General features: G+C 37.8%; 5 protein-coding genes across 8 annotated transcripts in view; 2 read left to right on the forward strand and 3 right to left on the reverse strand.

The window, feature by feature from the left end:
• The first annotated feature begins 1297 nt into the window (after nucleotides 1–1297).
• Nucleotides 1298–7005, forward strand: LOC122397466 (integral membrane protein GPR155). Of its 3 annotated transcripts, XM_043396620.1 has the most exons (14): nucleotides 1298–2424; nucleotides 2558–2769; nucleotides 2854–2915; nucleotides 3103–3269; nucleotides 3346–3471; nucleotides 3538–3827; nucleotides 3898–4709; nucleotides 4789–4856; nucleotides 4927–5073; nucleotides 5147–5286; nucleotides 5364–5526; nucleotides 5591–5765; nucleotides 5855–6041; nucleotides 6131–7005. In XM_043396620.1, exons 5-14 carry the CDS (start codon nucleotides 3404–3406, stop codon nucleotides 6442–6444), a joined length of 2364 nt encoding a protein of 787 aa, XP_043252555.1. In that variant the 5' UTR covers nucleotides 1298–2424; nucleotides 2558–2769; nucleotides 2854–2915; nucleotides 3103–3269; nucleotides 3346–3403; the 3' UTR covers nucleotides 6445–7005. The 3 variants fall into 3 exon arrangements, with proteins under 3 accessions (XP_043252555.1, XP_043252554.1, XP_043252553.1); XM_043396619.1 differs by lacking the exon at nucleotides 2854–2915 and having other exon boundaries at nucleotides 3103–3273; XM_043396618.1 differs by lacking the exon at nucleotides 2854–2915.
• A 197-nt stretch (nucleotides 7006–7202) lies between these two features.
• LOC122397468 lies at nucleotides 7203–8486 on the reverse strand. 2 transcript variants are annotated; one of them, XM_043396623.1, is made up of 2 exons: nucleotides 8148–8486; nucleotides 7203–8048 (listed from the first exon to the last, which is right to left on the reverse strand). In XM_043396623.1, the coding sequence occupies exon 2, from the start codon at nucleotides 8035–8037 to the stop codon at nucleotides 7240–7242; it is 798 nt and encodes a 265-aa protein (XP_043252558.1). In that variant the 5' UTR covers nucleotides 8038–8048; nucleotides 8148–8486; the 3' UTR covers nucleotides 7203–7239. The 2 variants fall into 2 exon arrangements, with proteins under 2 accessions (XP_043252558.1, XP_043252557.1); XM_043396622.1 differs by having other exon boundaries at nucleotides 7206–8048; nucleotides 8298–8486.
• A 192-nt stretch (nucleotides 8487–8678) lies between these two features.
• On the forward strand, nucleotides 8679–16993 carry LOC122397467 (nuclear receptor-binding protein). Its single transcript, XM_043396621.1, has 11 exons — nucleotides 8679–9408; nucleotides 10475–10561; nucleotides 11082–11306; nucleotides 11390–11520; nucleotides 11623–11717; nucleotides 13723–13806; nucleotides 13953–14240; nucleotides 14460–14619; nucleotides 14720–14906; nucleotides 14997–15116; nucleotides 15229–16993. Exons 1-11 carry the CDS (start codon nucleotides 9280–9282, stop codon nucleotides 15532–15534), a joined length of 1812 nt encoding a protein of 603 aa, XP_043252556.1. The 5' UTR covers nucleotides 8679–9279; the 3' UTR covers nucleotides 15535–16993.
• Nucleotides 16994–18290: 1297 nt separating this feature from the next.
• The window catches only part of LOC122397465, a 34045-nt gene continuing 24340 nt past the window's right edge, over nucleotides 18291–27995 (reverse strand). Inside the window, exons 7-22 of the mRNA XM_043396616.1 lie at nucleotides 24350–24414; nucleotides 24082–24241; nucleotides 23369–23505; nucleotides 23008–23212; nucleotides 22688–22849; nucleotides 22324–22605; nucleotides 21591–21839; nucleotides 21355–21530; nucleotides 21063–21212; nucleotides 20705–20987; nucleotides 20366–20575; nucleotides 20110–20260; nucleotides 19813–20035; nucleotides 19615–19744; nucleotides 19414–19534; nucleotides 18291–19023 (exon numbers count right to left, since the gene is read on the reverse strand). Coding sequence (XP_043252551.1) covers nucleotides 18305–19023; nucleotides 19414–19534; nucleotides 19615–19744; nucleotides 19813–20035; nucleotides 20110–20260; nucleotides 20366–20575; nucleotides 20705–20987; nucleotides 21063–21212; nucleotides 21355–21530; nucleotides 21591–21839; nucleotides 22324–22605; nucleotides 22688–22849; nucleotides 23008–23212; nucleotides 23369–23505; nucleotides 24082–24241; nucleotides 24350–24414 — 3423 coding nt within the window. The 3' untranslated portion in view covers nucleotides 18291–18304. The remainder of the gene's footprint in view (nucleotides 19024–19413; nucleotides 19535–19614; nucleotides 19745–19812; nucleotides 20036–20109; nucleotides 20261–20365; nucleotides 20576–20704; nucleotides 20988–21062; nucleotides 21213–21354; nucleotides 21531–21590; nucleotides 21840–22323; nucleotides 22606–22687; nucleotides 22850–23007; nucleotides 23213–23368; nucleotides 23506–24081; nucleotides 24242–24349; nucleotides 24415–27995) is intronic.
• Nucleotides 24586–27049, reverse strand: LOC122397470. Its single transcript, XM_043396625.1, has 2 exons — nucleotides 26344–27049; nucleotides 24586–25319 (listed from the first exon to the last, which is right to left on the reverse strand). Exons 1-2 carry the CDS (start codon nucleotides 26394–26396, stop codon nucleotides 24992–24994), a joined length of 381 nt encoding a protein of 126 aa, XP_043252560.1. The 5' UTR covers nucleotides 26397–27049; the 3' UTR covers nucleotides 24586–24991.

Raw genomic sequence — 27995 nt, forward strand, 5'->3', positions numbered from 1 at the left:
AATGTTACGTCAGCTTAGCTTCGAGTCGAATAACGTCACGATGACTAATGACTACGTTCTCGGAAACACTAACACAATTAGTACAATTTCCAAGAAAAACTGGGTATACCTGGACTCGAGGTTTATCCCGCCCTTCGTTCACTCCGTATGCATTAAACGTGCTATTTTTACCGACCTTGAAAACGTACTTTAGGAAGATCCGACATTTCTTTGTAACTGGAATCCTATTGGGATTCGAACGTTGATTAGTGAATCAATTGACGTCACGGATAATTCAAAGCAATACAAGTTCGCATAAAAATGTGAACATGCATACATACCATGTGTATATCTCTGCAATTAGTACTATAGTACACGTTAAATACACTGACTATCGGCCACGTGATTATAATGTGACTTTGATGTACATATGTGTTCCGATTAGAATGAAGTTGCAACGCAGTAATGTTATTTGTTCAGGAAAATTGATTAGACAACTAAGATAATCAACGTGTATAGTTCAGACAATTGTACTGGCAGTTATAACTCCTTCATTGATTTTTTCCTGCGAAACGATTTTTGCGTTATAGATGAATCGTACATTTTTTTCATTTCTACAAACGAGCAAAAAAATTCATAATAGAATATTCTTTTTAAATAGTAAGTTTAAAGAAATGAAATATTTCCTGTATATCTACATTCTCAAAGTACATATGTAAGTTTCTATTAACCTTTCGATCGATATATTACAAGACGGATCGGCTGAAATGTTTATCGAGAACGTTTCTTTGTACGTTGCGAACATATACACGGTTGCACAAGGTGTAAGAATGTATGATTCATGGAGGTCAGTGACGTAAAGATACACTTTGTCACGTTTTCTGAGTATTAGTATTGTGAGATGTATCTATGTAAATACATTCACACGTGTGTAAATGAACATTAATCCTGAAATGATTTATGTAGCACTTATTTTTCGTACGAATTATAAAATACATTCATACAATTTTTTAGCCAAACTGCGTAGCTATATGCTATCAAAGTAAATCTAAAACATATTGTACAAAATGGTATCGGTATACACGAAACTTTTTGTCCAAATTACTGATCGATATACATACATATTGCATAAAAAGCGTTAATTTTTCCCTGTTTTTAAAAGCAACATTAACCAAATTACAAACATACGCCGTGTCTGTAAAAATATTTATCATACGTTTTGCGTCAGTTCAAAGTCTATCGGGATCATATTTTTCCGATAAGTTTTATCATCATTGATAACCTATTGACAATAATCTTAACCAATTACGCCTTGTCGATATAGATAATTAAAAAAATTTCGTATAAGAACATTTTTTACCGTTTCAGGCGTAGTGCTTATTGTTAGACTTATGTGTGCGTATAATATGACGTACATTCGTATATTGTACGTAACGGTAAAGAAACTAGAGTATGTTTGCATTGATTTGTTCATTGATCAGACGCAATATGATATACATATATAATGTATCTATTAGTTTTAGCTCTTGATATTAGCAACAAATGCAAAACTACGCCCTACTCAAATTTATTTAATTGATAATTGGTGATTTTACGTATAGATTAACGAGCAATTAATTTCAATATAAGTCAAATATAACAGAAGAGGTTTGTCTAAGGTTATCGAATTTGTCAACGATTATATTGATTCTAAATCTACTTTGAAGAATTTTTCATCGAATGTTACCATAATTTTTTCGGTATAACAAGTTCGATGTTCGTCGAGGCTCACAACCACGACCATTATTAGGTCTGTCGCAATTTCTCGCGCATGCGTAAGAATACAGTAACGTATATACTTGACGTCATGAAAACCAGAAACAGTTTTGGCGGGCCCCAAGCCATAAGATTAACGCGCGAGATAGATTAAGAGATTTCAAATAAATTTATTATTATCACCATTGTCTTTCATTTATAGATATAAATGAGACAAAAGAGACTATTAAGAAACAAGTAAATAGAAACTTCCAAAATTCGTGGCTTAGTGATACGACTTTAAAAGTTGAATACCTCGTTATCCCGTAGAAAATAGTTATTAGTACTGTAGAAAATACTCTAGAAAATAGTACTGTATACGAATTAAAACAGACTTAATGAAGCAATAATTAACAGTTAAGCATATGTAAAAGTATGAATGGTTATAATAAAAGCCTCAGTAATGAGAGTAACTGTCTATCGCATATAGACAAAGTAAAATGCGTAAAAAGCAAATTATCAATACCTTTTGTTGTACACAACATTGCTTTTTATACTACAAATCATTTAATTGCTTTATTATAAGATATACTTATTGACCTTGAAGTTGTGCAAGACCTTCCATTGGATCGACATAAGTGCACTTTTATCGTTAAACAAGTGTATTTGCGAAACAGGAAATTGAAGAATTTGTCAACATTTTACAATCTCGTAAGTTTCACTCATCGAAACTACGCAACTTACGCATTACATACGTAACACATACATACTAAACTTCTATGCATTTTAATTCATTTTATGTCACGGTCTTTATTGATTTACTAAACTATTAAATAATTTTCAGAAACAAAAAGTAAGGGCCCATACGACGCTCTTCTTTATTTATTGAAAGCACATCTCTGTTGTCGTTTTCTCTGCTACATGCAAGAAATTGCAGCAGTCTAACGACGCTGCTCGTGACATGAACCGACCAATCAGATGAATCAGCGAAGAATTATCGATACTGCACACATTCGGATAAGATTGAAAGTTATTTCAATACGTAACGTATACAAGGTAAATGTTAATTTGATAATAATATCATTTATGATCTTGAATAGATTTTTAGCGATTTTTGTATGTACTTTTTATTTTGTATAGCGAACGGAAGATAATTATTACGTTGAACAAGTTTGAAATATTTGCAGTAATTCACGATAAGTGTAAGTTTCCGTACGCGTTGCGCAATGTTTATTGTTATGTTCAAAATTAATTGCTCTTCACACTTTCTAACGACTGATATTAATGATCTTTGTACCGTGTTTTTATTTCCAACGTAATTTGTATAATGCACGAACATATGTCACCCGCTATTTCAAACGGTATACTTAAGTATTTTCAAAATTTCAGGATTTATAAATGAAGGCAAGATATTTAAAACAAGGATGAAGTTGACATGAAGTTAACATTGTATAATGTTCACCCATGTACATGTCCATTTTGGGACAATAAAATTATATTTGAAAGATGACAATTTTTATGTTATGAATAATTATGATGCAAACGTATACACATGAGAAAGTATCAAATTGTTGTTTTTACTCAGACTACAGAAACATAAATTGACGTTTGATGTATAATTTATATTTATAGGAATTAGGAAATTTCAGTGGTCGTATCTCTTTTGAAAGCAACGTATAAATTTATAACAATGGAAACTCAACCAATGGATAACTTGTATCTTGCATTGATACAATGCTTTGCTATTATATTATGCGGGTAAATTTTATTATTACAAGTTTAGATATAGTTTGTATATGATATATTAAATTATATACTTTTCAGGTATATTGCTGGAAGGTTCAATGTCATTACAAAAACAGAAGCAAATGGCCTGAATACTTTTGTAGGCACATTCGCTCTGCCATCCTTAATTTTTATGTCACTAGCAGAACTTGATTTTACTTTAGTAAATTGGAAATTCTTGCTTGCTGTATTATTAGCCAAAAGTTGTGTATTTTTGATCGTACTAAGTGTATCTCTAGTTATTAAAAGACCATCAAATCCAGGGTGTGCTGCACTTTTTGCAATATTTACCACACAGAGCAACGACTTTGCTATCGGATATCCCATGAGTAAGTAGAATATAGAGTATGTCGTACACGCTATTAATAATGTTGCATAACTGGTAATGAATCTTTATAGTTGATGCAATATATGGTAAAACACATCCAGAATATTCTGCATATCTGTATTTAATGGCACCTATATCGTTGGTTATTTTAAACCCAATTGGTTTTGTGTTATTGGAAATTGGCAAACGCAATAACGAAAACCATAGGAGCTATAAGGACATGGTTTATTCTATAGTGAAGGGAATCGCATTTAACCCAGTACTTTTTATGACAATACTTGGTATTATTGGAAATTTTCTTTCCAGTCATAAAGTACCATGTGCACTTGCTACTGTTCTAAATGTATTTGGTAATGCTTTCTCAGCCAGTGCTCTCTTTCTGTTGGGTTTAATGATGGTTGGCAAAATACACAAATTAAAAGGTATAGCCCTTGTGATACCAGGTATATTAATATCGGTGAAATTGTTGGTTCTTCCATTGGTTATAAGAGAATCTATTATTCTTCTAAATACTGGAGAAAATGCTACAGATACACAAGATTTAAGTACATACGGATTTCTGTATGGTACTATTCCAACAGCCCCGGCTTTATTTATTTTCACTCTTCGATATAACCTTGAAATTGATTTAATTGCATCAGCAATGGTGGCTTGTACATTCTTATCTGCTCCGCTTATGTTTGTATCAGCAAAACTAATTGATGCAGTTTCGACTGAAACTACCCCAACAAATTATACGCATCAGCTAAATATGTTTTCCTTCGATGTAAGCATTGCTTCGATAATGGTTTGCGTTTGGTTGATAATTTGTTTCATTGTATTGGAAAGAAAAAAATACAAATGTGTTACTCATCGATGTACATTATGTATTGTAATTGCACAGGTTTGTATTAATGTCCTATGATAATTTGAAATGTATACAATGCATATTTGAAATGTATATGTAAAAATTATAATTTTAGTTAGCTACAGCTATAGGTGTGGTTATTTGGACAAAACTTGAAATGCATAGTACCGGATCAATTTTATGGTAATTTACTTTTCATCGTTTTATTTTATTTACGTTCTGTACTACTTACTATAATTTCAATTTGTATTAGGTATATCCAGTTCATTTTAATTACTACAGGAGTATATGTAAGTCGCATGTGGACAATGGCAACAGCAGCAACTTTATTATATCTAAGCTCCCAATCTTTGAACTTTGTTAAAAATATGCAGAAATGGTTTTTCTTTATTGGTTGGGGGTATGTACAAAAATAATAATTATTTCCATAATTAAAATTATGTGAGATAGCTGTAAATTATACACATTTACAGGCTCCCAGTTTTAATAGTGTTTATAATGTGCAGTACATTAACTCCAAGAAACTCTGAACTTGAGTATAAAAACCCTAATTTTCAGTTTGGTAGAATTCAAGCAGCAATTTCTACTCTTTTATTAATATTTTGTTTTATTGGTACGTTTGCAATTGATAGCGTACCAAATTGATAATACGGAACGATTTTTTCAAATTATACATTTTGTCTTTTATAGTAACATTGGGCTGCTTAGTTTTACAACAGAGGTATCAACGGCAACATATTTCGGCATCTTACAATAATTTACCAGATAACATGGAAAATTCTACCGACGATGGCGCCGAACGACGTATAGTCGATGTTGAAGATCTCGTTTCATCTACTTCTAATACTCCAATGTAAGTAAATTGCACAAAAATTTATGATTATTACGATCACGTTGCTACTAATTAATTATTTTAGTATTGGCTGCGAATATTCAAACGGTTGCCCGACCGGAGTGTGTAGAGGTAACTATAACGAAGTCAACGATTGCGATTTGTATTTAGATGATGAATATGAAAGAAATGCAGCAAATGATCCACAAATACTTCGACATCTTGTGTTCCTCATTTTACTTTTATGTTCTATGCTTATTGTAAGTAAACAACGGAACATTCCATTCGCGCTCGTTAATCCAAAGTTATTGTGTAAGCCAATCAATATTATACAACATTTTGCGATTAGGGTCTATCTATATCGGTTGGAACACTAATTACGGAACAAATTACTGGAGTTTATGCGGAACTGGCGTTCTTCGATGTTGCCCTAAACTTTGGCCAGTCATTAATTGCGTTTGCTATCTTCGGATTAGATCCTGGCCTTGGAAAACTGGGATGCTGGCTGCGAAAAATATGCCATAAATGGCGTGCTGGTAAAATCGTTCGTTACCTTGTATTTATTTTCAATTGTTTTTAATAATGTTATAAACCGAATACGCAATATAAATTTTAATGCTTATAGGGAAAGAATTGCAACTTCCTACAGAGGATGAGCTAAGTACAGAAGCAAAAACCATTCGGGAGCAATTTAGTAATTCCCATTTAGCTGAATGTCGTGCTCGCATAGCGATATGTCGTAGACGTTTGTTAACGGTATATAAAGGTGTTTTCACTGGAACTGATTTAGTTAATTGGTTACTCGACGCTGGCGTTGCACAAACTAGAAACGAAGCCGTTTTATACGGTCGTTCCTTGTTAGAAAGTAGAGTATTGCAGCACATCGATGGCAATCATCATTTTTGCGATCAGAATTTACTTTATACCTTCAATGCCTAATTGAAATGTTTCGAACAAAATGCGAATAATTTAGATTCATTTTTATAGGTTTTTTTATATGTTCCTTTTTTAGATTGTGGTGTAGTATGGCGATAAGATTATTTATTTTTTTAATCTACCGAATAGGGATCCGTCGGTACCCGAAACTACTCCTAGTATCAAATTATTTTATCATAAAATCTTTACATATCTTTATAGATTTCTATGTTATAATTTATTCTGACACATTTAGTTATAAAACCATTGAATTGTTCTTTGAGATTTCTTGTAAAGAATCTCTTCTGTATTCGTGGGCTGTGCTTTTGTCATCTATAAGTGTAGTTGATATATATTTTATTATACAATCGAATGTCTTATAAGAAAGTAATATGGTAATAACACAACTGATGCAAACATGCCAAAGATGAACAATACCATTTAACATTCTATTTTTAAATCTCAATTTCATGCACAGTATTGAAAGTTTCCCTGTGGAAGTAATATTTTGTACAGAGTTATTTTTTTAGGTTTATGCAATTGTTAAATCAACAAAGAAGGTGATTTCAAATTATTGTCAATGTTAAGGTATAATTCATTAATAAAACTCTTGTGTCAAGCATTCTTCAAAGGACGATTTTATTCGACGAAATATATATTATTCCTACATGACCATTGAGAAACTATATGAAATGTAAGATAAATATAAATTACATTATTTTATTTAAAACGTCGATATCATTGATACATTGTGTATATACAGTGATTTGCAATTTATCATAAATCCCTCCTAATATTATGTATATATATAGCAGTAAATTAAATACATAAATCATCATCTGGATCTTCCTCGTCGATATCGTCTATATCTTCCGATTGATAATGAATTTTAGACGTGTTAGTTGTGTTTACATTAAACGTATATGGTAACACCATTTCTTTTCTTTGTTTCATTTCATTTTCGTTCATTTCTATTCTAAACGAAGACTCTATTGTTTGTTTATGATTTTCGCACACGGAATTTGACTTTTTACCATGCGTTTCGATTTTCTCAGATTGAATTTCATAAGATATATTATTTTGATTCACTATCTCCCGTTGTCGTAAAATTGTACCACCTATTTTACGATGTATAAACTCTACCATATAATTAAAACTAGTATTTGTTCGCGAACCAGGAGACTTTTCTATTCTTACGTACGTGGTACCTAACGTTTGAATACACGGTATTTTATTTTGTACAAAGTTTCGTCTATAAATGCAAATTACTTGTTGTACTTGTTTACTTAATCTTTCTAAGAACCATAAAGCTTTCGACAGACCGACAAATAAAATTAAAGACGTTAAACAGTCGACGATTACCGTGGATTTTACCTCTGTAGTTTTTAAAATATCTTCGAGGATATCAAAGTCCTCCTTGTGAATAGCATTTATGTCAACCGTGTGTATATCGATCGTGTAATAGTCGCATATGTTCACGTTACTTGACACGAAGGGTTCAGGTTCATGTTGGTACGTAGACTTCGGATCCGAAAATAATAATAAGTCGAAAGTGTGACTACGATCTTTATCTTTCCACATTTGTATCCATCCTGCGATTAATTTTCTCGCATACATCGCGTCTACTCCTGAAATATACACATACAAATAGTCCCTTTAATCGCTACATTTTTTTTTTAGCGGTACTCAAAACGAAAACGATTTAATTAAACGATCGTATTATTTACGGTTGCAGCTATTTCGGGTAATCTGACATTTATTTCGAAGTAATATTATCAGAAATGTAAGACCGTGAAATGTTTTTCACTTCTATTTTTAAAAAAATTTAATTCTGACAACACGCGTGTCTTTCTTCCGTAAACAAAATAGTATCGCACCTTCGTCAAGAACAATTAATCTTGCGCCTTCCACTAGAGGCAACGTTTTAATGGACGTCATCGCGTTAATCGTAACCAAGCGTTACAAACAGAATCAACTATCGAATCAACAATAACCACGCAGTAAATACGCGTACGTCGTCTTGAAAGTTCGTTTGTGCGACGCACTTCAAGATCACTTTCGTATACGATACATATTAATATGTATCTCTGAGTTCAGAAATATAAAGGAGACGATTAAATTAATCCGTTAAAATAATTGTCACGACGTGTATGCGGTTCAAGAATAAATTTTCAACCATTCAATCGCATTTCTGGCAGTTCGTATCGCGTGGATAATCGTTGGACGGGCACGAACTACATAACGATATAAGACGCCGTGTGCGTCGTGCAATTCGTTACGTGGTCGGTCCAGCGGAACGTGTGTGTTACGTTTTCCGATAAGTTCAAGAACGTAGTTGTAACGACGGTCTAAAGGTGGCGATGCGGTTGGCCCGAAAAGGGTGCGGTGCACGGTGATCGCCATACTGGGCGAACGTGACCGAAGACAGAGCGAAAATGAATACCAGAGTGTGTGTCATATCGAACCTATTTCGTTCATAACAGAGGTTTTTATTTTGACAGTGTGGTCAACGAGTGACTCGCGCGATGTCTGGTACACCGGCCAAGTCCTGAGGGAAACCAAAAAGCGTGGATCCGTGCGCGTGACCGCGTAAGATCAGAAATATCGCAGCTCGGGTTTCCTGCAACTCGGGTTGTCGCTGCATGTGTCACTGTGAGTGCTGCTGCTGTTGGTTGCCAGATCATACTCGTTCCCGACGTTGATTGTTAGTTACTGTTCATCGTTTACGCGTTTGCGTGAGGGTATTCGTCGACAAAATAATGCAACATTAAGGAAAAACACTATCGAAAAATTACCACCAATGAGTTTGGCCGCGTTGCGCTCTGTTCGGTGCTGCTCCTTCAACTAATCGCGTGTGTGATGCCCGGGAGTCGCTCCAGCACGGACCCAGAGCACAAGTCACCGCGGGAAAGTGGTGAAGATTCTGAGGATGAGAGTGAAATCCTGGAAGAGAGCCCCTGCGGGCGGTGGCTCAAACGCCGGGAAGAGGTACATTCGTTTCTTATTATTTTTTCTCATTTTCTTTCTGCGCTTACGATATTTGTTTATATCTCACATCTGTTCACTTGTTTGAATTTGGTTTGTCACAGTTTGTACAGATCCAAAATCGCTCGACGTGTACATTTTCTGTATGTGTCGTAACCATTTGGAGTGTTGTTTCTGCGAAAGAAATGACAAGAAGATATCGTTTCTCTCTGCAACTAATTATTTGTCTGCAAGAACATAGTTTCCATAGAATACTGGTACATGTATGGGTACAATTTGTGATGCGAAGCATAAAAGATAATTAAGCATTGGCATTAGCCTGAATATGGCTTTTATAATTATTTTTTGTATTCAAAAAATTGGAATTTACTGTTAAATATTTTGTTTATTAAAACAGTCAATAATGAATCTTGCAGGGAAAATTGAAAATTTTTGATGTCATATATATATATATATATATATATATATGTGTATATGCATATATACATATATATACAATTAAATTGTTCTTAATTCTTGACTGTAACATTTATTGGTATTAAAAGTTAAAGGAAGAAATCTGAGATAATGTTATTTGTAATTTAGTTGAAGTCGTTTAGAATTATTAGAATGACAATACTAGAATTTGTTTCTGTTGATGAAAAGTATTTGCAGATCATTAATACAAACTTTGATGTAAACATTAAGTGCAATATAATACGCATTATCTGTAGATTGATCTCCAACAACTTCTTGGCACTAAGCTTCTACAGACGGCAATCTCTTTCATATTTCATCCTAAAAATAAATTGGCATAGTTGGACCATCGGCTACTTACATTAATACAAGACTATTTTGTTCTAACATGTCCTCTACAGTTGTAAAACATGTAATATTGTTAGAAACCAAGGGTAGACTAATGTTATGTCTACAATGCTTGATGTATATTTTATGTATTAAAGATTCGTTTATTTCAGAGTTAGAATGTTAACATTTGTGTTGTGAACAATGTGCAAGACGAGTAGCACCAAAGTAAAAGTAAAAGAAACGTTTGTGTATTTGTTGTTCAATAACTATTATTTTATGTTAGGTATATGTAGGTTCCAAGTCCACGTTAGCCGAAGGCTCTACTTTCGGAGCAGCCAGAGGCAGTGAAAACGAAGTCACTGAAATGGAGGTATGTCTATTTAAAAAAAAATAGGCTATCTCTTCTGTTTTATGCATCTTGTTCCATGTATTAAAATATTTAATCAAAAGGTATAACATAAATTTATGGGGTGGGTCATTGTGTTTGTCACTTTGACGTAGTACATTGTCATGATTACCTATAATGACAATCCCTACTCCGAATTATCTCCCCTCCTTAAATTCTTTCCAAGGTCACATTGATGTAATGGCAAATAGGCATGAAATTGTTGAGTTGTGCTTCAAGTAACTTTAAAATGAGATGATTGCAGTAATATATTCTGTTACGCCACATATAGATCCCTAAAATGTATTAATAGTCTGGTTTCAGTTTTGCTCTGTATAGCTTTTGTACATTGTAAATAAACGTTAATGTATATAGTACACTAGTAAACTAAAGTTATAAATAAACTAACTTTTTGCATTTTTTGCCGCAGATTTGAATTATTTAAGTATTTTGTTAATCAGGTAAAAATAACGTAAAATATTTTTCACATATATTTGTTATTTAGGTGGAGCAACGCGATGTACCAGGAATCGACTGTGCCTACTTGGCAATGGATACAGAGGAAGGTGTTGAGGTTGTTTGGAATGAGGTGCAATTTTCAGAAAGGAAAAACTTCAAAGCACAAGAAGAAAAAATACAACTTGTATTTGAGAACCTTACACAATTAGAACATCCTAATATTGTTAAATTTCATAGGTATTGGACGGATACTCACAATGATAAACCTCGAGTGAGTCATTGAATGGAATTTTATTTCCAGTTTTATACTGGCTTTTGAATATTGCTTACAATGTTTTTTATATTATCTATTAGGTTATATTTATAACCGAGTATATGTCCTCTGGGTCATTAAAACAGTTCCTAAAACGAACAAAGCGTAATGTGAAAAAATTGCCCCTGCAAGCATGGAAACGTTGGTGTACCCAAATTTTATCAGCTCTGAGGTAATTTAGTTTCTTGTATTAATTGAATATCTCTTAACTTGTAACAATTTTGTACCTTCAGATTACATTATATGTGCATTAATGTATTTAAAAAATTTTCAGTTATTTGCATTCCTGTTCACCTCCCATTATTCATGGAAATCTTACTTGTGACACTATATTTATACAACATAACGGGCTTGTGAAAATTGGCTCAGGTAAGTACTTTCATGGCAAAATGTAAAAAAACTTTTCATTTTGTGGAAGAGATTTAATATCCAAGAGAATACAGTGTTAATGAACATGTACTTTATATACCAAAATACTTTGTTAATAAGTATCAATATATAGCTACTCGTAGGAATTCAAGAGAGCATTTATTCCTATATGAAATTATTTAGCATACATTGGAATAGGAGTTTGCAAGGCGCTTCCCTTTTTTTTATTCACAGGACTATGAGAGGCTAATAGTTTTGTTTCTCATAATTTTCACGGAAGAAAAGTAAAAAAAAATCACAATATAGGATTATTAATCGACCAACCAGTGAAGTTGAAATTACAACTGTGACCTAACTGGTATTTATTTTGTTGTTACACGGGGTACAAGCAAAGTACGTATATTGCTATTACTGCGATTGCCTCTTCGGCCCTTGTTACGATAAGTCAATCGACAGTAATAAATAAGTTTCATACAATTACAAAATTAATCTCTGTCCGGCAGATAATGTAACATTTATTAATTAATATTAAACTGGGCAATATCAATAATTTGATAAAAATGCTCTGTTATAAAAGATCATAATGCGTGAAAGGAGGGTGTGATTCAGTTACGTCTTATAAAGAAAATTTTATTCAATGTTGTAATGTATTCGTTCTTATACGAGATAACGTTAATTGAATCTTACAATAAGATTAATGAACGACATGGCAGATGAATATTATTTCTACTGGATATCCCTGATAACTCTACTGGAAACTCAATGTGCTTGTATCACTCCATTTTAATTGAATCAGTTGGTTCAGAACCGTTCATGCGATCATTATTTCTGTGTTTATATTTATTCTAGTTCTCTTTTTTTTTTTTTTTCTTTTTTTTGTATGCGTCCATTAGTAATATAAATCTGTTAGGAAGATTGTGTGTAAACTGCTTTTACATATTAGGAGTAACTTGAGTCCTCGTTTTTAATTGTAGCAGATAGGCTAATCTAGATAATGAAAAACACACAGCAAAGTCTTCGACGAGAGAGAGGAAGTACTGTCGTACTTTCGCCCGTCCAGAGGATAACTCAAGCGACATCGACGTTCTTCGGTTGGTGTAAATTGTGAAAAGATGATGAATTTGAAGGAATTACATTTGGCAGATAATCGACGACTATTGCCAGCTAAGTAATTTAGTCGTAATGAGGTAAACACTCCCATTTATGTATGTATATGTATATATAAATATATATATCTACATCTTAATTATTGGTAGAGTGGTTATATGTTAATATGAAATATTAATGTTTCTTTAGTTTAATACCATTAGTGCCATTTACATTGCACTATTCATTTCTCGAGTTAATGAATTACAACGAGGAAGGGCGAAGCGTCTGTATGTCTCTTGGCCCTTCTAAGCCATCTAGCGCACGCATTTACATTGTATTTAATATTTCTTTTTTGTTCCCTCGAATCACCAATAAAATGAACTCCCCGAATTCCATTTTCCTAGCTAAAAATTTGTCACCACTGTCCATGAAAGTGCCTTTTAAAATGTGACCAGTCCAAAAATAAATACTTAAGTTGTTACCTTTGTAAAATAATTATTTGTACTTCATATAATATGTTTTTCAAATTGTTTTTTCCCCTATCCAGAGGCACTTTTGTACTTACATATGTATATGTGAAAAATTATTAACTGTATGAGGGCTCAAGTTACTCTTAGGATAAATTTTCAGTTACAACGCAATTTTTCTAGAGGTTTATTAATTTACTTGTTACGGCAGAGGTGGCGGGTATTCGAACGAAAAGACATTGAATCACTGGTATTCCCTTTTTTTTATATATATATACATACATATTTTTGTACCAGGAAGATTCATAGAATTCCTGCTGCCTCCTACAGGAAGTTTTCTAACGCATTGCTTGTCAAATACTTTCATATAAATATATATATATAATATTTCTGTTGGCGGGAACACAGTTTGTAAAAGCAGTGACATTCTTTTTTTTTCCTAATTACAGTGGCTCCTGACGCAATCCATCATCATGTTAAAACTTGTAGAGCAAACATGAAGAACATGCATTTTGTAGCACCCGAATATGGAAGTAAGTGATCGTTATAAAGTACTGCGATTTATTAAAATATAAAAATCAGTATATACTGTAAAAATGTTGTCTTTAAAAATGAATGGATTCAAATGTTAGAATGAACGTTTCTTTAAGCTTGGGAAAATTTGCCTCTTCTATTCCAGATTCTGTGAACCCAGCTATCGATATTTATTCATTTGGAATGTGCGCTTTGGAAATGGCGGCGCTAGAAATTCAAGGAAACGGCGATAGCGGCACAATCGTGACTGAGGAGAACGTTAGAAAAACGATAGAATCTTTAGACGATGCCCAACAGAAAGACTTCATTCGGAAATGTCTTCAAGTAGATCCTCTTAGTAGACCGAGCGCGAGGGAGCTCCTTTTTCATCCTGTTTTATTCGAAGTACACTCGCTGAAGCTACTTGCAGCTCATGCATTGGTTAATTCAGCCAGTAAGTTAAACAATGTTTCCCTTATCTTATCTTTCGCTATTCCACGACACGAAATATTCCATTCGATAGATACAGCGGTTTTTTTTACTATTTTTAGTTTTGTAGTTTTTTTTTTTTCTCGTTTCTACGATGGTAAATAATTCAGCGATTGTCGTGGTAATAATAGTACACCGAGAGAAGGCTCGTCGAAAGTTACCGATTGTTTCTTTGCCTTTGCAGCTAACATTTCAGAAACAATAACGGACGAGGTGTTGCAAAGGCTATACGGGCCTGACACGATAGTGGCCGAAATAAAATATCAAGGTCGACCGCTTCAACAAATTCGATTAAACGAGATTCCTGTTATGGAAAAGTTAGAAAAGTTTGTCGAGGATGTAAAGTGAGTATAAACAAACGATCGTACGTCGTCGTCGTGTCGGGTGAGTTTTTGACGATGATCTTCGTCCGTTAACGATACCGACGATCTTCTCTGTCGACAGATACGGAATATACCCCCTGACAGCATTTATGGCGAAACTACCACCGCCCGTTCGACCCAGAGCGATATCGCCCGAGGTAACCGAATCTGTGAAATCGGTTACGCCCGAGCCAGTGGACGTGGAGTCTCGAAGAGTAGTTAATATGATGTGTAACGTAAAGCCTAGAGAAGAAAGTTGTGAATTACTTGTGAGTGATAGACAGCACATGACGAGAGTTAATCGTAAGATACAGCGATGGAATCGTTTTTGTTTACCTTACGTCTGAAATGTTTTATAGATGACAATATTGTTACGAATGGACGACAAAATGAACAGGCAATTGACGTGTCCTGTGAGCCAAATAGACACTTCGATGCTTCTCGCGCAGGAACTTGTACATTTTGGGTTCATTAACGAGGTAATTATTCTCATTGATTATTCGTTAGATTTTGTAACACGATGCAATATCGCGTAGTACTCTACTTTGTGCGCACGAGCAAAATTTTTTAAGGGACTACGATTTTTTCTAGAACGATCGTGATAAGATAGGAAATTTAATCGAAGAGGCATTAAGGAGTTGCTTTAACAAGCAATTGATGACACCAGGAATGGTATCATTAACTAATCTTCCCACCCAAACTACTTTACTGCTGCCTGGTCCAGAATTTCCATGCTTGCAACACTTTGATAATTCTATGTATAACGCGACAACATCCAATAGTGATAGTGTAACTAACCCGCTGCCAAAAACCTCAGGTCTCCCCGTGTCGAGTAACACGAGCAAAAGTCACGACGAAGCTGAACCACCGACGAATACTACTGAAAGCGGTAGTTAACCATCCAGGATATCTGGTAACTCAGTTCACTGTGCCACTTTGCACGCTCTATGTATAGACTGGCTATGTATTTTTATATTTAAGTAAACAGGAAGAAAGAATGGAATTAAATGATTTAAAAAAAAAAAAAAAAGAAAAGAAAAAAAAATGGAATAAGAAGGGCGCCGTGGCTAAACCACTAGGCTAAACATTGACGCAGTATAATCGAATATTGATTATTTTTTTTTATCGAGATCATAATATTTTGTTTACGAACTGTTTGATGTGTCGACATCAAATTCCATGTATTCGATGATCATCTCTTAATTATTATTATTAAATCGTAAGGTAGTTTCAGAAGCTAGGGTTTTATATTAGGTAATTTTTAACTCGAAAATAAAGGACGTGCTCTACGATTTCAGTTGAACAATCTGTACAACCTAATGAGAACGTTGATTACGAATGCAAAAATCATGAAAACTGCGTCTAGTTATTATGAATCAGTCTATACCTGTTTCAGGTCTGATCATTGTCATCTGTTATTAGGCTGAGATAAAAAGGGCATTTTACTAGTAAAAACGTTTTTAAATTTCCACAAAAAACTTTGGATAAATTGTTTGAAGTAATAATTAAAATAAAATAATTACCTTCTGTCGCAAAGTGACGAAATGTATCATAGAAATTTATTTTGTATATACAAATTGACAGATTAAAATGGAAAATCAAGAAGGGGAAGGAACGATTTAATTATTAGGCACAGAATCTAGTTTAATCGTACGGCAATGCGAAAAAAAAATAAATAATGAATACGAGAAAGACAGATTACAAACCCCGCACTTATTTTTGCTTGAATACTCAATACGTTGTAATTCATACTGAATCGTTTATTCGGATTACCGTATGGTTTTTGTTCAGAAAAATGAAATAAAAGAAGAGACCGGGTTTTCTTTCTTTCTTTCGTTTTAGAAATAGTGATCTGTTGCAGCCACGGCCCTCCTATACTTCGGTATTATTGATGTGATTAAACCAAGATTATTAAATCTCGATAAAATTAGCTGAAATCTTTGTAAATAATTTATATTTTTAAGAAAATCTGTTGACACAGAAAACTAGTCATATAGGTATATTCGAGTGCTAACAAACTAACACCGACCTTATTATGTCTTTTGCATTTATAACACGTGCTTGGCCAAGAAATACTGCTCCAATTTCATACCTCGGTAAAATAAATTTCAGTGACGCATTTCACTAAGCAAACGACTAACCATACTAGCGGTAAAAAAACTATTACCAACAACATAAACTTCGATCTTAAGTATGTAAGTAGATTATCAAACTAAATTAAATGTATAGCTTTATAATTCAAATTATGAATCGAGAAAAAAGTGCGACGACTGAATCGTGGATATTATGAAAGAGCTGTACGATGACAGTGATAAATAAATACTATAACTCGGAATTCCACTGCCTGAAATTTGTTTTTCGTTCATTGAATCTGTTACTCCTGTCTTCCTGATCGGTTTTCGATTTCTGCCATCGTGCGACTTCGTGTGTCAACTTTTACGGAAGTAGGGTAATACGATTTCGAAAACGATGTGTTCTATAAAAAATTTATTTGTGTGACTTATAGCAGAAGGAGAAATACGTGATGCCTTCGATGTAAAACACTTTTACGGATGGAGCGTAATGAAAAAACGTCCTTACAAAGAGTCTTCTTATAATCGATGTTTTAGAACAATTAATCAGACCGACGAGAGAGTGTATACGTGTTTGTAAACAAAGAGTAATTGTAAATTTTCCAAATTGTTTAGTTTAACACACCGCAAGCGTAATGTAACATTCTTACAATGATAGATCTTCGTTACACGATAAAATATAACGTTGAACAACATTATAAACGATGACGATAATATAAACATTTTTTTTAAATTATCGATGTTTCGTTTATTTGTTTAAATGCACGTGTCGATTTGAATCTCTCTGTGTTTACATTTGCATCAGGACCTTATTCAAAATCAATGAAATTCACTCCACGCACCCCTACCATTAGATATTTTTCGATTCTTGCACATTCATGAAGCGTAGAAGTTGACGTCTCTGGAAACTCCCAAACGCTAAGACGGGAATTGAAATCCAAAATTCTTTAACAGCAGAGGTTCCTTTATGTTATCGAAGAGGCACGTCCAGGCCTAACGCAATGGAACATGTATAACCATTGCAGTAAAAACAAGCAGTTCGAGATAATACATCTCGAGACATGTGCAGACGGGTCTTATTACGCAATCTGATATACAGTACTGCGGCCTTTGCGATATAGCAAGGTCGTAAATTTCTTCAGATATCAATAGACAGATACGTATTGACCGACGAAACAAGCTAAATAACGTAAACAAACGCAGATAAGGACTCGGACCATGGCCAGGACTGTATCAAGAAATCTTTAATCCAGTATCAATGTATCTATTCGCTATGTATTTACGGTATATGAAATCGATGTTTCGATATCCGAAGAAATAAGGTTACGGTAACTCCGACAGTGGTCTTGACAAACATAAATCGACGATAGTCGTACAAACGTACAAAATAGCTGAGCTGGAGTAAGAGGGTACTCTCGTTGATTTCGAACAAAGTCCTTTACCAAAACGGGAGTTGTTTAAAGTTTAAAGCAGCGTTTCACAGAAAAAAAATAAGAAATCTTTTAAGAAATCGATCGAAACTTCTTAAAGCATTTCCACGGATCATGTTATTTAACCGAATTATTGGACGCTGCAAACGGCTCTGTCGACGAGGCTCAAGTACCGTCTGTAGAGTGCGTGCGGTTCAACAGATAGTCAAGGTCGTGGGAAATACGATCGAGCATACCGCTGGTTGTAGCCTCGCAATTCGTAATCACGATCTCGGGTGCTTTCTCCTCCCCGTCCGGTTGCTTTCGTTCCGTTGTGTTGGCTATGTCCGGTATAACGTTCACGTGTTCTCTGTTGTTCATCTCGCCGGTGGAGAGCAGCTCGATGTCGCTCTTCACGGCCAGAGTGACGTCGGGCATTCCGGTCAGACGCGACTCGACTTCCGCGCTGCACAGAACTTTCGCCGGGTTCTCTAGTATCGGGTTCAGGGGCACGAATATTTGTTGCCCTTGCGGATCGCGGTACTTGCCGAACTCACGAAAACCGCAACATTCGTTGGCGGCGTAAGTATCGGTGGGGCAATGGGACGTGGTGCGCGCGGAGTACATGCCGTCGAACGTCATCGTCTCTTGGTACTTGCGCGGGCTGGTGCTGTAATTCTCGAGGTTTATGTCGTCGGAGTGGTCGATTCGTATCTCTGGCAGGAATCTGCCAGCAACGGGGACGGAAGGCTTCGAGTACGAGGACGAAGACTCGTTCACGAACTCACGCATGTCTATACTACCGGCTGCGATCCCGCGAGTCTCCAGATAAGACTCTCCGATCCCTAACGAGGACGGAGGCGGTGCCGTGTCGTTATCTACTTCTGCGCCGTTCTTCGAGCACACTACACACATGCGATGCAAACAAAGCTTTAGCATACACGACTTAAATCGGACTCGTAGACTTTCACGACCCGAATTTTTACGATCGACGCTGCTCGAGGCATCCGGCCGCCAGTTGCGTCCTTCTGCAAGCATGTTTCGATAGTTTGACAGGGATTTTAGTCGAGGTCAGCTTCATACAGAGTAGCCAAGAAAAAGAGTTCGTAACTTTAACTATCGATTTTGTATTTTATTTAATTTTCTCGTTGTTAAAAATGTTTTGCTCGAATACTGATTGAACCTTCAAAAAGACACAGCCAACGCCTGGAGGTCCCGGAGCAGCATCGATTGTAAAAATTCAGCGTTGGTTCGCAACGTACTATTCGACTCGGTAGCTTTCCTTTATGTGATACCTTTGATCGGTTCGGACGTTATCTCCTCCTCCGGGTCCTGTCTCCATTTTAGTTTCCTTAAAATCAAATCCAGGATCGCCAAGTCGCCGTTCACGATGTACGCCATTATTATAACGAATCCCTGTTGACAAAAAATCAACGATAAAGGAGTATAAATATAAAAGAGTATAAATAAAAGTTGCGTCCGAAACGGAAGTTTACCAAAACGGATGAGAAAGAAGCAAACACGTAGTGAAAGACAATAGAAGTGGAGTTTATGTAGAAGATGGAAGAGGCCTCCATTGCGATGACCCCGCATATGACGATTGCGGCACGGTGTAGCATTCTTAATCTGAAAAGAAGACGACTCTTAGTATTTAGGTTTGGTAAGTCTGGTAGAGACGGTCCGGTCTGAATTACCTTGCTTCTATCGCCTCCTTTTTCATGACGTTCTCCTCGACGAGAGCGTGAGCCTTGTGCAGAATCCCCAGGTACAGCAACGCGAATACAAGGAACATCATGGTGGCGCAAGTTACAAATATGTTGTATACACCGCTTCCTAGGATCAACCACCAGGACTCGTGTCTCCAGCCGGTACTCTTGTGCGTGAGTTCGGTAGTCAGTACGGCCAAGATAGGGACGCCTAAGTCGGATCAAAGCTTGTTGTAAATGGAACGTACAACAGGAAACTTAATTCTCCTTCTAACGCGTACAAACCAGTAATGACCGCAATAACGGTAGGTTGAAAGTGCTGATTAGGTCGGACTTGTGTAAGGCCAGCGTATATGATCAATGCTTCTGATATCGGCGCGGACAAACCAACGAGCAGGAATGCCTCCAACGCTATCGCTACGATCGCGTACGAACTCTGAAATCAAACGACCTGATATAAAGCTACGCCATATACGATATATTTCATTTTATTGCCCCGCACGGCAGCCTCTAACTGATAACTTTACGTGATTCAGATTACCTCGGGAAGATTACTGTGTACGGCATACATGAAGACGGACATGGCACCAACCATAGCACCGCAGCACTGAAGCTTGAGGAAGTTCAGCCAGCTACGATTCTTCCACCAGAACGTTCCAAGGATCAAAGAGGACAACAGACACTGCACCAAGCAGCTACCGCATCCGAATATCACGATGAACGTGGTTTGTTCTTTCTTTGCTAATATTACCTAAACAATATAATGTTATTAAACGTCTTTATAGCGTACATAGCTGCAATATGGGAGTCGTTTTTAAGATATTGGTCACTTATGCCCCGACCTAACTCAAAAAGAGTGATATTCGTTGATCAGACTTACTCTGAGCGCGCGTGCCGTTAGAAAAACTGCGTAAGTCCCAGTATTGGGGCACAAGCAATGCGTCACAGCATCGCCTGGCAATACATTGGTGATGCAACTGTTCAAGTCCCAGGCGCCTGTGTTGTCCATGAGGCCGCAAGACACCTTCCAGGAGCTGGATTGATTCTGTACGTGCTTCACGTGCAGGTCCACCCATATTTTATTGTGCTTGTCGAGATTGAAAGCGGGCACCGCCACCGTGATGACTCGAGAATTGACGCGGAACTCGAGGTCCGTCCCGTCGCTGTAAAACCAAATCCTTCGAATCGAAGAACGAAGACACCAAGCTTTCGAGCTCTCGGTTATTTGAATCACTCACTCTAGTTCCTTCACGTTCGCTGTCGGAAGGAAGCTGGATAAATTTTTGTAAACGATCACGATCCCGCTGAGGGTGCTGTTCGTCTTCGTTCCGCGGTGGCGCTTCTTCCACAATCGTATGGTCACCTTGTCTTCGTACCAACTCGGGTATCTACGAACGATCAGCCAAGTTAGAAACAGGTTAGCAAACTTCCCATGAAATAACACCCTTTACAACATACTCGAGCCTATCAAAATTGGTGAAAAGATACAAGTTTACCGATGACTTTGTATTCTTTTGTTGTAATAATTACATGGAATCGTCTACGGGGATTTGAAGAGAATGCGTGATGCTGTCGCCATTGTGTTGTTGCAACTCCTGAACGTCTAATACCAACGAAGGTAGGGACAGATGCTTGTAAGGTTGCGCCGTTTGTATCGACCACTGCATTAAGCTTCGTTGTGTAATCTGGAGAAGCAGCACCACTTTCTGAAAATTACAAACAGATGATTCATTCATGTCTGACGACTTATCGAGCCTGGCTCTTACCTGCTGACTCAAAATCGAGCTTTCGTCCGTTAATATTCGACTGATAATGCGTATCAAAGGCTCTGTCGAAACGTGCGTGTCCAACGGGTCGATTTTGTGCTGATAAAGTTCGATCGTCGCCAACAGTCTCAAAATAAGGTCACCCTCGCCGGGGTAAAGGGGCAGTTCGCGCGATCGTAAGATCTCCCAGAAGGCAAAAATCGTCTCTGAACAAGTTACGTTCTGGTAGCCTAGCGTCAGACTTCTAAACTGTAAACAATAGGGAGCACACGGTGAATAATAATATAACAATTGTGGTGGTGCTTTGCTAGTAAGGTAACGAGAAAGATAGTAAGGAAAGCAGAGGGGAGCGTTTCGTCCCGGGGCCTGTTAGTAGACCCATCAGTAAAGGCTTTTTAGCAAGCCCTGCCTTAGACGACGGGACATTGGCTAGTCGGTCGAGGAGCACTTGCGAGAGAGACACAAGCGTAGCCCTCTGGTGGCGAGTACAGAAGGTGATGTCACAACAATTTAACAAGAAATCAAAAGTCCCTTCAGGACTGCACAATATCAAACAGGTTCAGTAGCCATAACTGCGATATCAAAAGGAAATGGAATAAACGTGATAGCCAAGTTTAAGCTACTGGGCCGTAGTTTATGCAGCCCTGCTGTGTACGTTTGACCTGCTTTACCGGTTGGACGTACCGTGTGACGTTAACAGGAAACATTAAGAACGAAAAAATCGATCGAGCACCTTGTAGTAATGCGAGATGAGGGGTTTGTAGAAGCAGGAAGAGAAGTCAGGCGTCTGCCATTCAGGCGTGGTGGCGTCTTTCATCGAGCACAGCCTCGAGACCTTCTTGCCGCGAAAGTGCGGATGGCATTCCAGCAACGCCTCTGACCCGGGCGCCGTGTCCGGCCAGTTCAAACCCCACGATTCGTCTCTCGCACAAATCGGTGTCGTGTTTCGGTTCACGATTTCCACGCGCACGGACATGGAGTTATACGCTACGTTGCACGTGTATATCGCGGATTTCTGGAATTGCGGAACGATACAGACGTGCGAATACTTTAGTAAAACGTATCCGTTCGTAAACGACCGGCAATGAGTCATCTACCTGCGCGTTTGTGATCTTCAATATACTTCCAGAAGGATAGAGATCCTCCCACACCTCGCTGCCGAGTTCCAGTTTCAGCAAGGCTCCGTTCTTCGTCCAGCTGAATCCTATTCCTATGTTGGGCATGTTTGGCGTCGTGCACGTCAACTGTATACTGCTCCCCTGATAAAGAAGAAACACTTGAGGCGACAGTAACAGAGTAATTGTAAGAATAAAAAGCAAAAGTATTTTCGAAAATGATCGACTCTATTTGGTAACTATGCGTAACTCGAGTTTGATTTTTAGTTGCTCTATCAAAACAGACTGTGTGTCAGCGTTACTTTATCTATGGTGGCGCTCATTGGCATGACTTTTACGTCCGGCTCATCCCTCACGTCGACGTAGATGCTTTTACACTGTTGCACGCCCCAATAGACAACCTGACATGTGTATTGACCCGCGTCGAGCAAGGTCGCCTCCTCGATGTCCAAAAGCGACGTGTACAGATCTACGGTGGCATCGTTAGGGACATGGTGCGAAATCCGTCTAAACAATCGAAATTAACTAAACTGACATATGTACTGACCAAGACGCCATTCCACAGGGTTAGCCAAATTTACGGTTTCGTTCATACATCCATTTATAAATTGGAATTTCTATCAACTCTGCCATTATACAAAAGTTTGGACCTCTTTTGCTTACCTCATAGCCTTGCTAACATTCACTAGCATATTGTCCTTGTACCATGTGAAGTTTGTACTCTCGCTTCCATGAATTTGGCAACCTAGCATCAACCGATCTCCTATATGAACTTTCTCCTCGAGCATGAGGGAGAGGCCCTAAAAGAGCGATTAATCATTGTTAGCGATCGAATCGAGATACACAAAAGTATTCGAGCACATGTACAATTATAATATTCAATGAAATATGTATGGTAAATTGACGTCCGGTTGCTATTATGTATCAGGCACGTCCTCTTTTTCATTGTCTCCGTTGAATTCGTAAAATTCACCTAAGCACTACTTGTAATATGGTAGGTATGTATAACAAAGTTCTAAAGAATATGTATAAAAATATGTCATTTCGTCCTGGACCTGTTTAGATGTAAGGACATCGAATGGTTGATCGAGGAGAGTATACGTATGTAGGAATAGGTCGGTTGAGTACTTGTGAGAGAGCTTATCCCTCTGCTGGCAAGTGCGGAAAGTGCTGCAACGTATGTATGTATATCGCAAACTGATGAATCCACTAGCAGGCCCAAGACGAAATGCCTCTTCTTTCTTCCCTTATCTGTATCAAAGTCGCCTATATATTTCATTAGTTGAATGTTACAAACGTAAGCGTTCAAATACTTTGGTGTGTGAGTGCATCCACGACGGTGAACCGTGAAACGAAAACTCGACGGGCGTGAGTACCTGTAATTTGAGGGCAGGTTTCTGTTGAAACGTGAAGTGAGTCGATTCGAGGGAGATCTCGCTGAGCCGTCGACGCTGCACCAACTTGTTGAGGGATTCTCGAATTCTATCCCCGTCGTCGGAGTTTGCCAAAAAGTGGAAATTGATCTCCGACGGGGTCCTATGTAATTAATTGCGCGAACAACGATTAGTTTTTTCTTTCTACTACTCGCGGTGTCTGAAGCTTCCGTTAACCAAACTCTATCGTTTAGTGTATGTACCTACTCACTTCGCTTTCAAGATTTGTAAATCCTCCACGGACGAGATATTACATTTCCTTAAATATTTAGCTAGCTGCAAACAAGTTAGACCAATATGAATAACTCGTATTAGTCGTGCAAACTGGGGATGGACGATGTTTCAGGATATTGATCGGAGGACCTAGGGTACAAATAACTTACTAATTTTCTTTAATGCATGTATATATATTATTACAAAATAATGACAATAATACAATATCCTTCTATATTCAACGATTACAAAATAACTTTCTCCACTCTTTCCAAAGTTTAATGATTACATCATAATTGTTTCTTGCGCGCGTCGAACGCATATACAATAATCGCAGGTGGTTCCCCCGGCAATGCGTTCTCTCTGTTCGTATCGGTTATTTCCTTAAACAATCCTCGCAACGATTAGAAATATATATACGTCGCGATCGGAAATCTACGCGGAAACTAGTCGCGCGTGCTGTTCTTCGACGATCCGTCAGTTCGTGGAACTTGCGAACGGAAAAATCAGATCGAAAATTTCTCCCCTTCGATCGATCGACGATCCTCCAGTAGCATCATCAGAGCTTGGTCGAAATAATCGTACGACTGCAATCAGTCGAAAATAAATTCGTTCCCGAAACAGGTGATGCGTTTGACATTCACTCGGGCGGATCGAGAAAATATGGATCATCGTTTGATATCAGCACGCAGGATAGATCGCCGCTACCCGGGCACAGATGGTCCCGTATCCTCTCCCTGGATACCCGAAACACTGTGATTCCTGTCTCGCGACAGTACGCCTCCAGCAGGATCATCTGCAGGTGACTGGCAGAATCCATTTCGGTGTCGAATGGCACGAGGCAGATGGTGCCCTGGCTGTTGTCGCATTCTTTGGACGCCAAGGCGCGTAGTGTTGGAAGCATGCCGCAAGTTATCGTGCCTCTGGGGCATCTGGGCTCCTTCTGTTCGGGCCACGACAGCGTCCCACTGAAAACCAATCCAAATCAGTCCTCGAGAACTCTTTTACAACAGAGATAGACTCGATATCTAACGTCAACGCGAGACGGGCAAAATTCTTCTCTAGATACACATCTCGAACGATCAATACAAGTTAAACAACCTTTAATGCGTTATTTGTTCGATAAATTTTTTCATCCTGCTCGGTATACTTTTATATTTATTTTCTTTTTAAACAGTATACAAAGCAGAACGACGAGACGAGATTTAGCAAATAAGTCTGTTTTGCAACCAAAGTAAAATCACGTGTTCTTTGTATTCCCTATCTCTTATACGATTAAAATTTTGCCTGTCTCTTAATTAATATCTTGAACTAATGGAAATCCCCGGAGGTACGAGAGTTCGAGATAATAGCACGTGGATCGAGCAACCGCCACGCAAATGTTATCGATAATGATCATGGGGCCGCACAGTGTGCCGCATATATGGAAATTTAAATCAATTTTCGACATTCGATTCCTAATACTTTTTAAAGAGAATTTAAGAATGTATAAAATAGAACATATCTATAATAACAAATTTCATGCTAATTTTTACTATAGCAATTTCATTATTAAGTAACTCTTGTTTCAAAAGTTTTCACATTCAATTAGTGTAACTTTAAAATATATAAACAATTTCGTAACAATCTGAGAACGCAAATGGTGGTCACCGGTGACCGGCACTTAAAAAACCCGAATACTTGTAAAATTTCAAACAATGCTACTGTCGTTAGGAATTCTATAAGTACACCATTGAATTATCGAATGTATTTCTATTCTTCACGTTATCGATTTGAATAAATGTCGAGGACATCCGTAGACAGAAAAACGCGGCAACACTGTCCACGGAGTTAAGATAGACGAATTTGTAAAAAGACTCGAATCTTTTTTACCGTTTTCCATTGCTCGTCACACTGTACGACGACGACGACATAACACAGTCGAATTTCGTGAAAGCGAGTCCGCGTCACGTGTCAGTTAAACGCGATACGCGAATGGAGAATATTTCTTACTTGTTATTCATTGTGGCGGACGCATAGGACTGCAGGCTCTGGCAACGCGTCATTTCCGTGAGTATCTGTTCCTGCTTGTTCCTAGAACTGCTCCCAGTCGCACCTCGTTTGCACACTTCACTGAACGTGGGAATTTTCTCAGCTCTGATTGCCAGTTTATCACGAAAGAAACGTGCACACGTTCTATCGGCGATCCACTGATTCACTGAACCTTTTTCTCTTTTTATGCGTCGATAATCGGGTTTACTTCGATTACACGAATTACTCTCTCGATACAGGCTTACGCAACAACTAAAGATTTTCACAAAGTGTCGCAAGCTTCCACGTGAATCGCAGTTACTCCGACGATGCTCGAGCAACGAGTGACCTCGACAGCCGGCACGCGTCGCTGTTATATGGCCTCCTCCCGCCTCCCCCCGCCAACGTCTGGCGTTCTATACATCCGCGGGTATTCCAGATAAACTGTAGCGAGCCACTGTGTACACAACGGTGCTTTTTATCGACGATCCAACCGCGAAAGCTTTACCGAGAAACGATGTATATAACACGAAGGACGAAGTTTCGCAGTAATTCGTATTAGCAAGCAAACTTCTCGATCAGTAAAACAAGTCGTGGCATATCCTTTCGGACTCCGAACTTTGAACTATTCGGGGCAAAATCCACCTTAGAAACAGAAAATAAATTTCTCGAAACGAGTTTTCTCGGAGTACGTCGCGCTTCTATATCGAGCCTCAGATTTAACGGAATGAAACGTTTAAGTCGAACCGAAGAATTCCCGGTAAAACGCACGACGAACGTACATCGTAACGTATTCCTCGTACCAATTAACGAGGGAGACAAATCGAGACGTGTCTGCAAGGGGAGAATGCCCTAGAAGGAATCGAGGGAAAATAGTGTCCGGGTCAGGGACTCGGTTTTCCTGCAACGTCATTTCGACCCGTTGCGAAACATCTTTCAAGAGGTAGCAAGAGAGAATCAAAACGAATCAGATAAACTCGAATGAGACAGCGTTTCTGCACAGGTGGAACTATTTTTTTATCCGAACGGTATTACGAGCTCCCCGATGTTTGACCGCGGTCTGTTCGTAACGTAAGGGGCATCCTATACGCAGGGTCCATTTTACTACGCATAAACAACGAAATCGATAGGCCTAAACGAGTCTCGTTCGGTCAACAACGTGTACATATCCATTTTACCAAACAGGGAAGCTCCTGTCGTGCCAAGTTCGATCGATAGCACGTGACCGAGTCAGATATAGGGAGTGTGTACCGAACCATGATGCAAACACCGACGTCTCGTCTCTTTGGTTTCATCAGCCTTGCAATTGGACAGGTTCGCGATGGCAAACCAGGTGGAAATCTACCTGGGAAGCACAGTTTGTTAGGGGAATTATGAAAAGTCGATATTTCGTATCTGCTTCGAACCAGCTATTATTCTCTCTCTCTCTATCCTCGTGCCCGTCCCGCTGATACTGTCCGCCCCCTCTCTTCGGCCCATTTTTTTAAAGCGACATGTGTATTCCGTAAAGGACGAAGCGTTAGTTATAATTAAATCGGTCGCGCGTAACAGGAGCCGCGTCCGTAACGATTCTATTTTCACTCCAAGCTGGAAAGTTAATTCGTTGCGCAATTGGCGTTCGTAACGTTTCATGC

The sequence above is a fragment of the Colletes gigas genome, unplaced genomic scaffold (genome assembly GCF_013123115.1).
Source record: "Colletes gigas isolate AHSC1104 unplaced genomic scaffold, ASM1312311v1 Colletes_gigas_Sc00009, whole genome shotgun sequence".
Lineage (NCBI taxonomy): Eukaryota > Metazoa > Arthropoda > Insecta > Hymenoptera > Colletidae > Colletes > Colletes gigas.

What these genes read in the sequence shown, in the direction of transcription:
- LOC122397466 (XM_043396620.1), top strand. Translation starts at nt 3,404, where the DNA reads ATGGAAACTCAACCAATGGATAACTTGTATCTTGCATTGATACAATGC. An exon ending in TTTTATGTTCTATGCTTATT is followed by an intron (nt 5,766 to 5,854) that starts GTAAGTAAACAA and finishes TTTTGCGATTAG; the next exon opens with GGTCTATCTATATCGGTTGG. An exon ending in ATGCCATAAATGGCGTGCTG is followed by an intron (nt 6,042 to 6,130) that starts GTAAAATCGTTC and finishes TAATGCTTATAG; the next exon opens with GGAAAGAATTGCAACTTCCT.
- LOC122397468 (XM_043396622.1), bottom strand. Translation starts at nt 8,358, where the DNA reads ATGACGTCCATTAAAACGTTGCCTCTAGTGGAAGGCGCAAGATTAATT. An exon ending in ATTAATTGTTCTTGACGAAG is followed by an intron (nt 8,049 to 8,297) that starts GTGCGATACTAT and finishes TGTATATTTCAG; the next exon opens with GAGTAGACGCGATGTATGCG.
- LOC122397467 (XM_043396621.1), top strand. Translation starts at nt 9,280, where the DNA reads ATGCCCGGGAGTCGCTCCAGCACGGACCCAGAGCACAAGTCACCGCGG. An exon ending in TGCATTGGTTAATTCAGCCA is followed by an intron (nt 14,241 to 14,459) that starts GTAAGTTAAACA and finishes TTGCCTTTGCAG; the next exon opens with CTAACATTTCAGAAACAATA. An exon ending in AAGTTTGTCGAGGATGTAAA is followed by an intron (nt 14,620 to 14,719) that starts GTGAGTATAAAC and finishes CTCTGTCGACAG; the next exon opens with ATACGGAATATACCCCCTGA.
- LOC122397470 (XM_043396625.1), bottom strand. Translation starts at nt 26,396, where the DNA reads ATGACGCGTTGCCAGAGCCTGCAGTCCTATGCGTCCGCCACAATGAAT. An exon ending in TCCGCCACAATGAATAACAA is followed by an intron (nt 25,320 to 26,343) that starts GTAAGAAATATT and finishes ATTGGTTTTCAG; the next exon opens with TGGGACGCTGTCGTGGCCCG.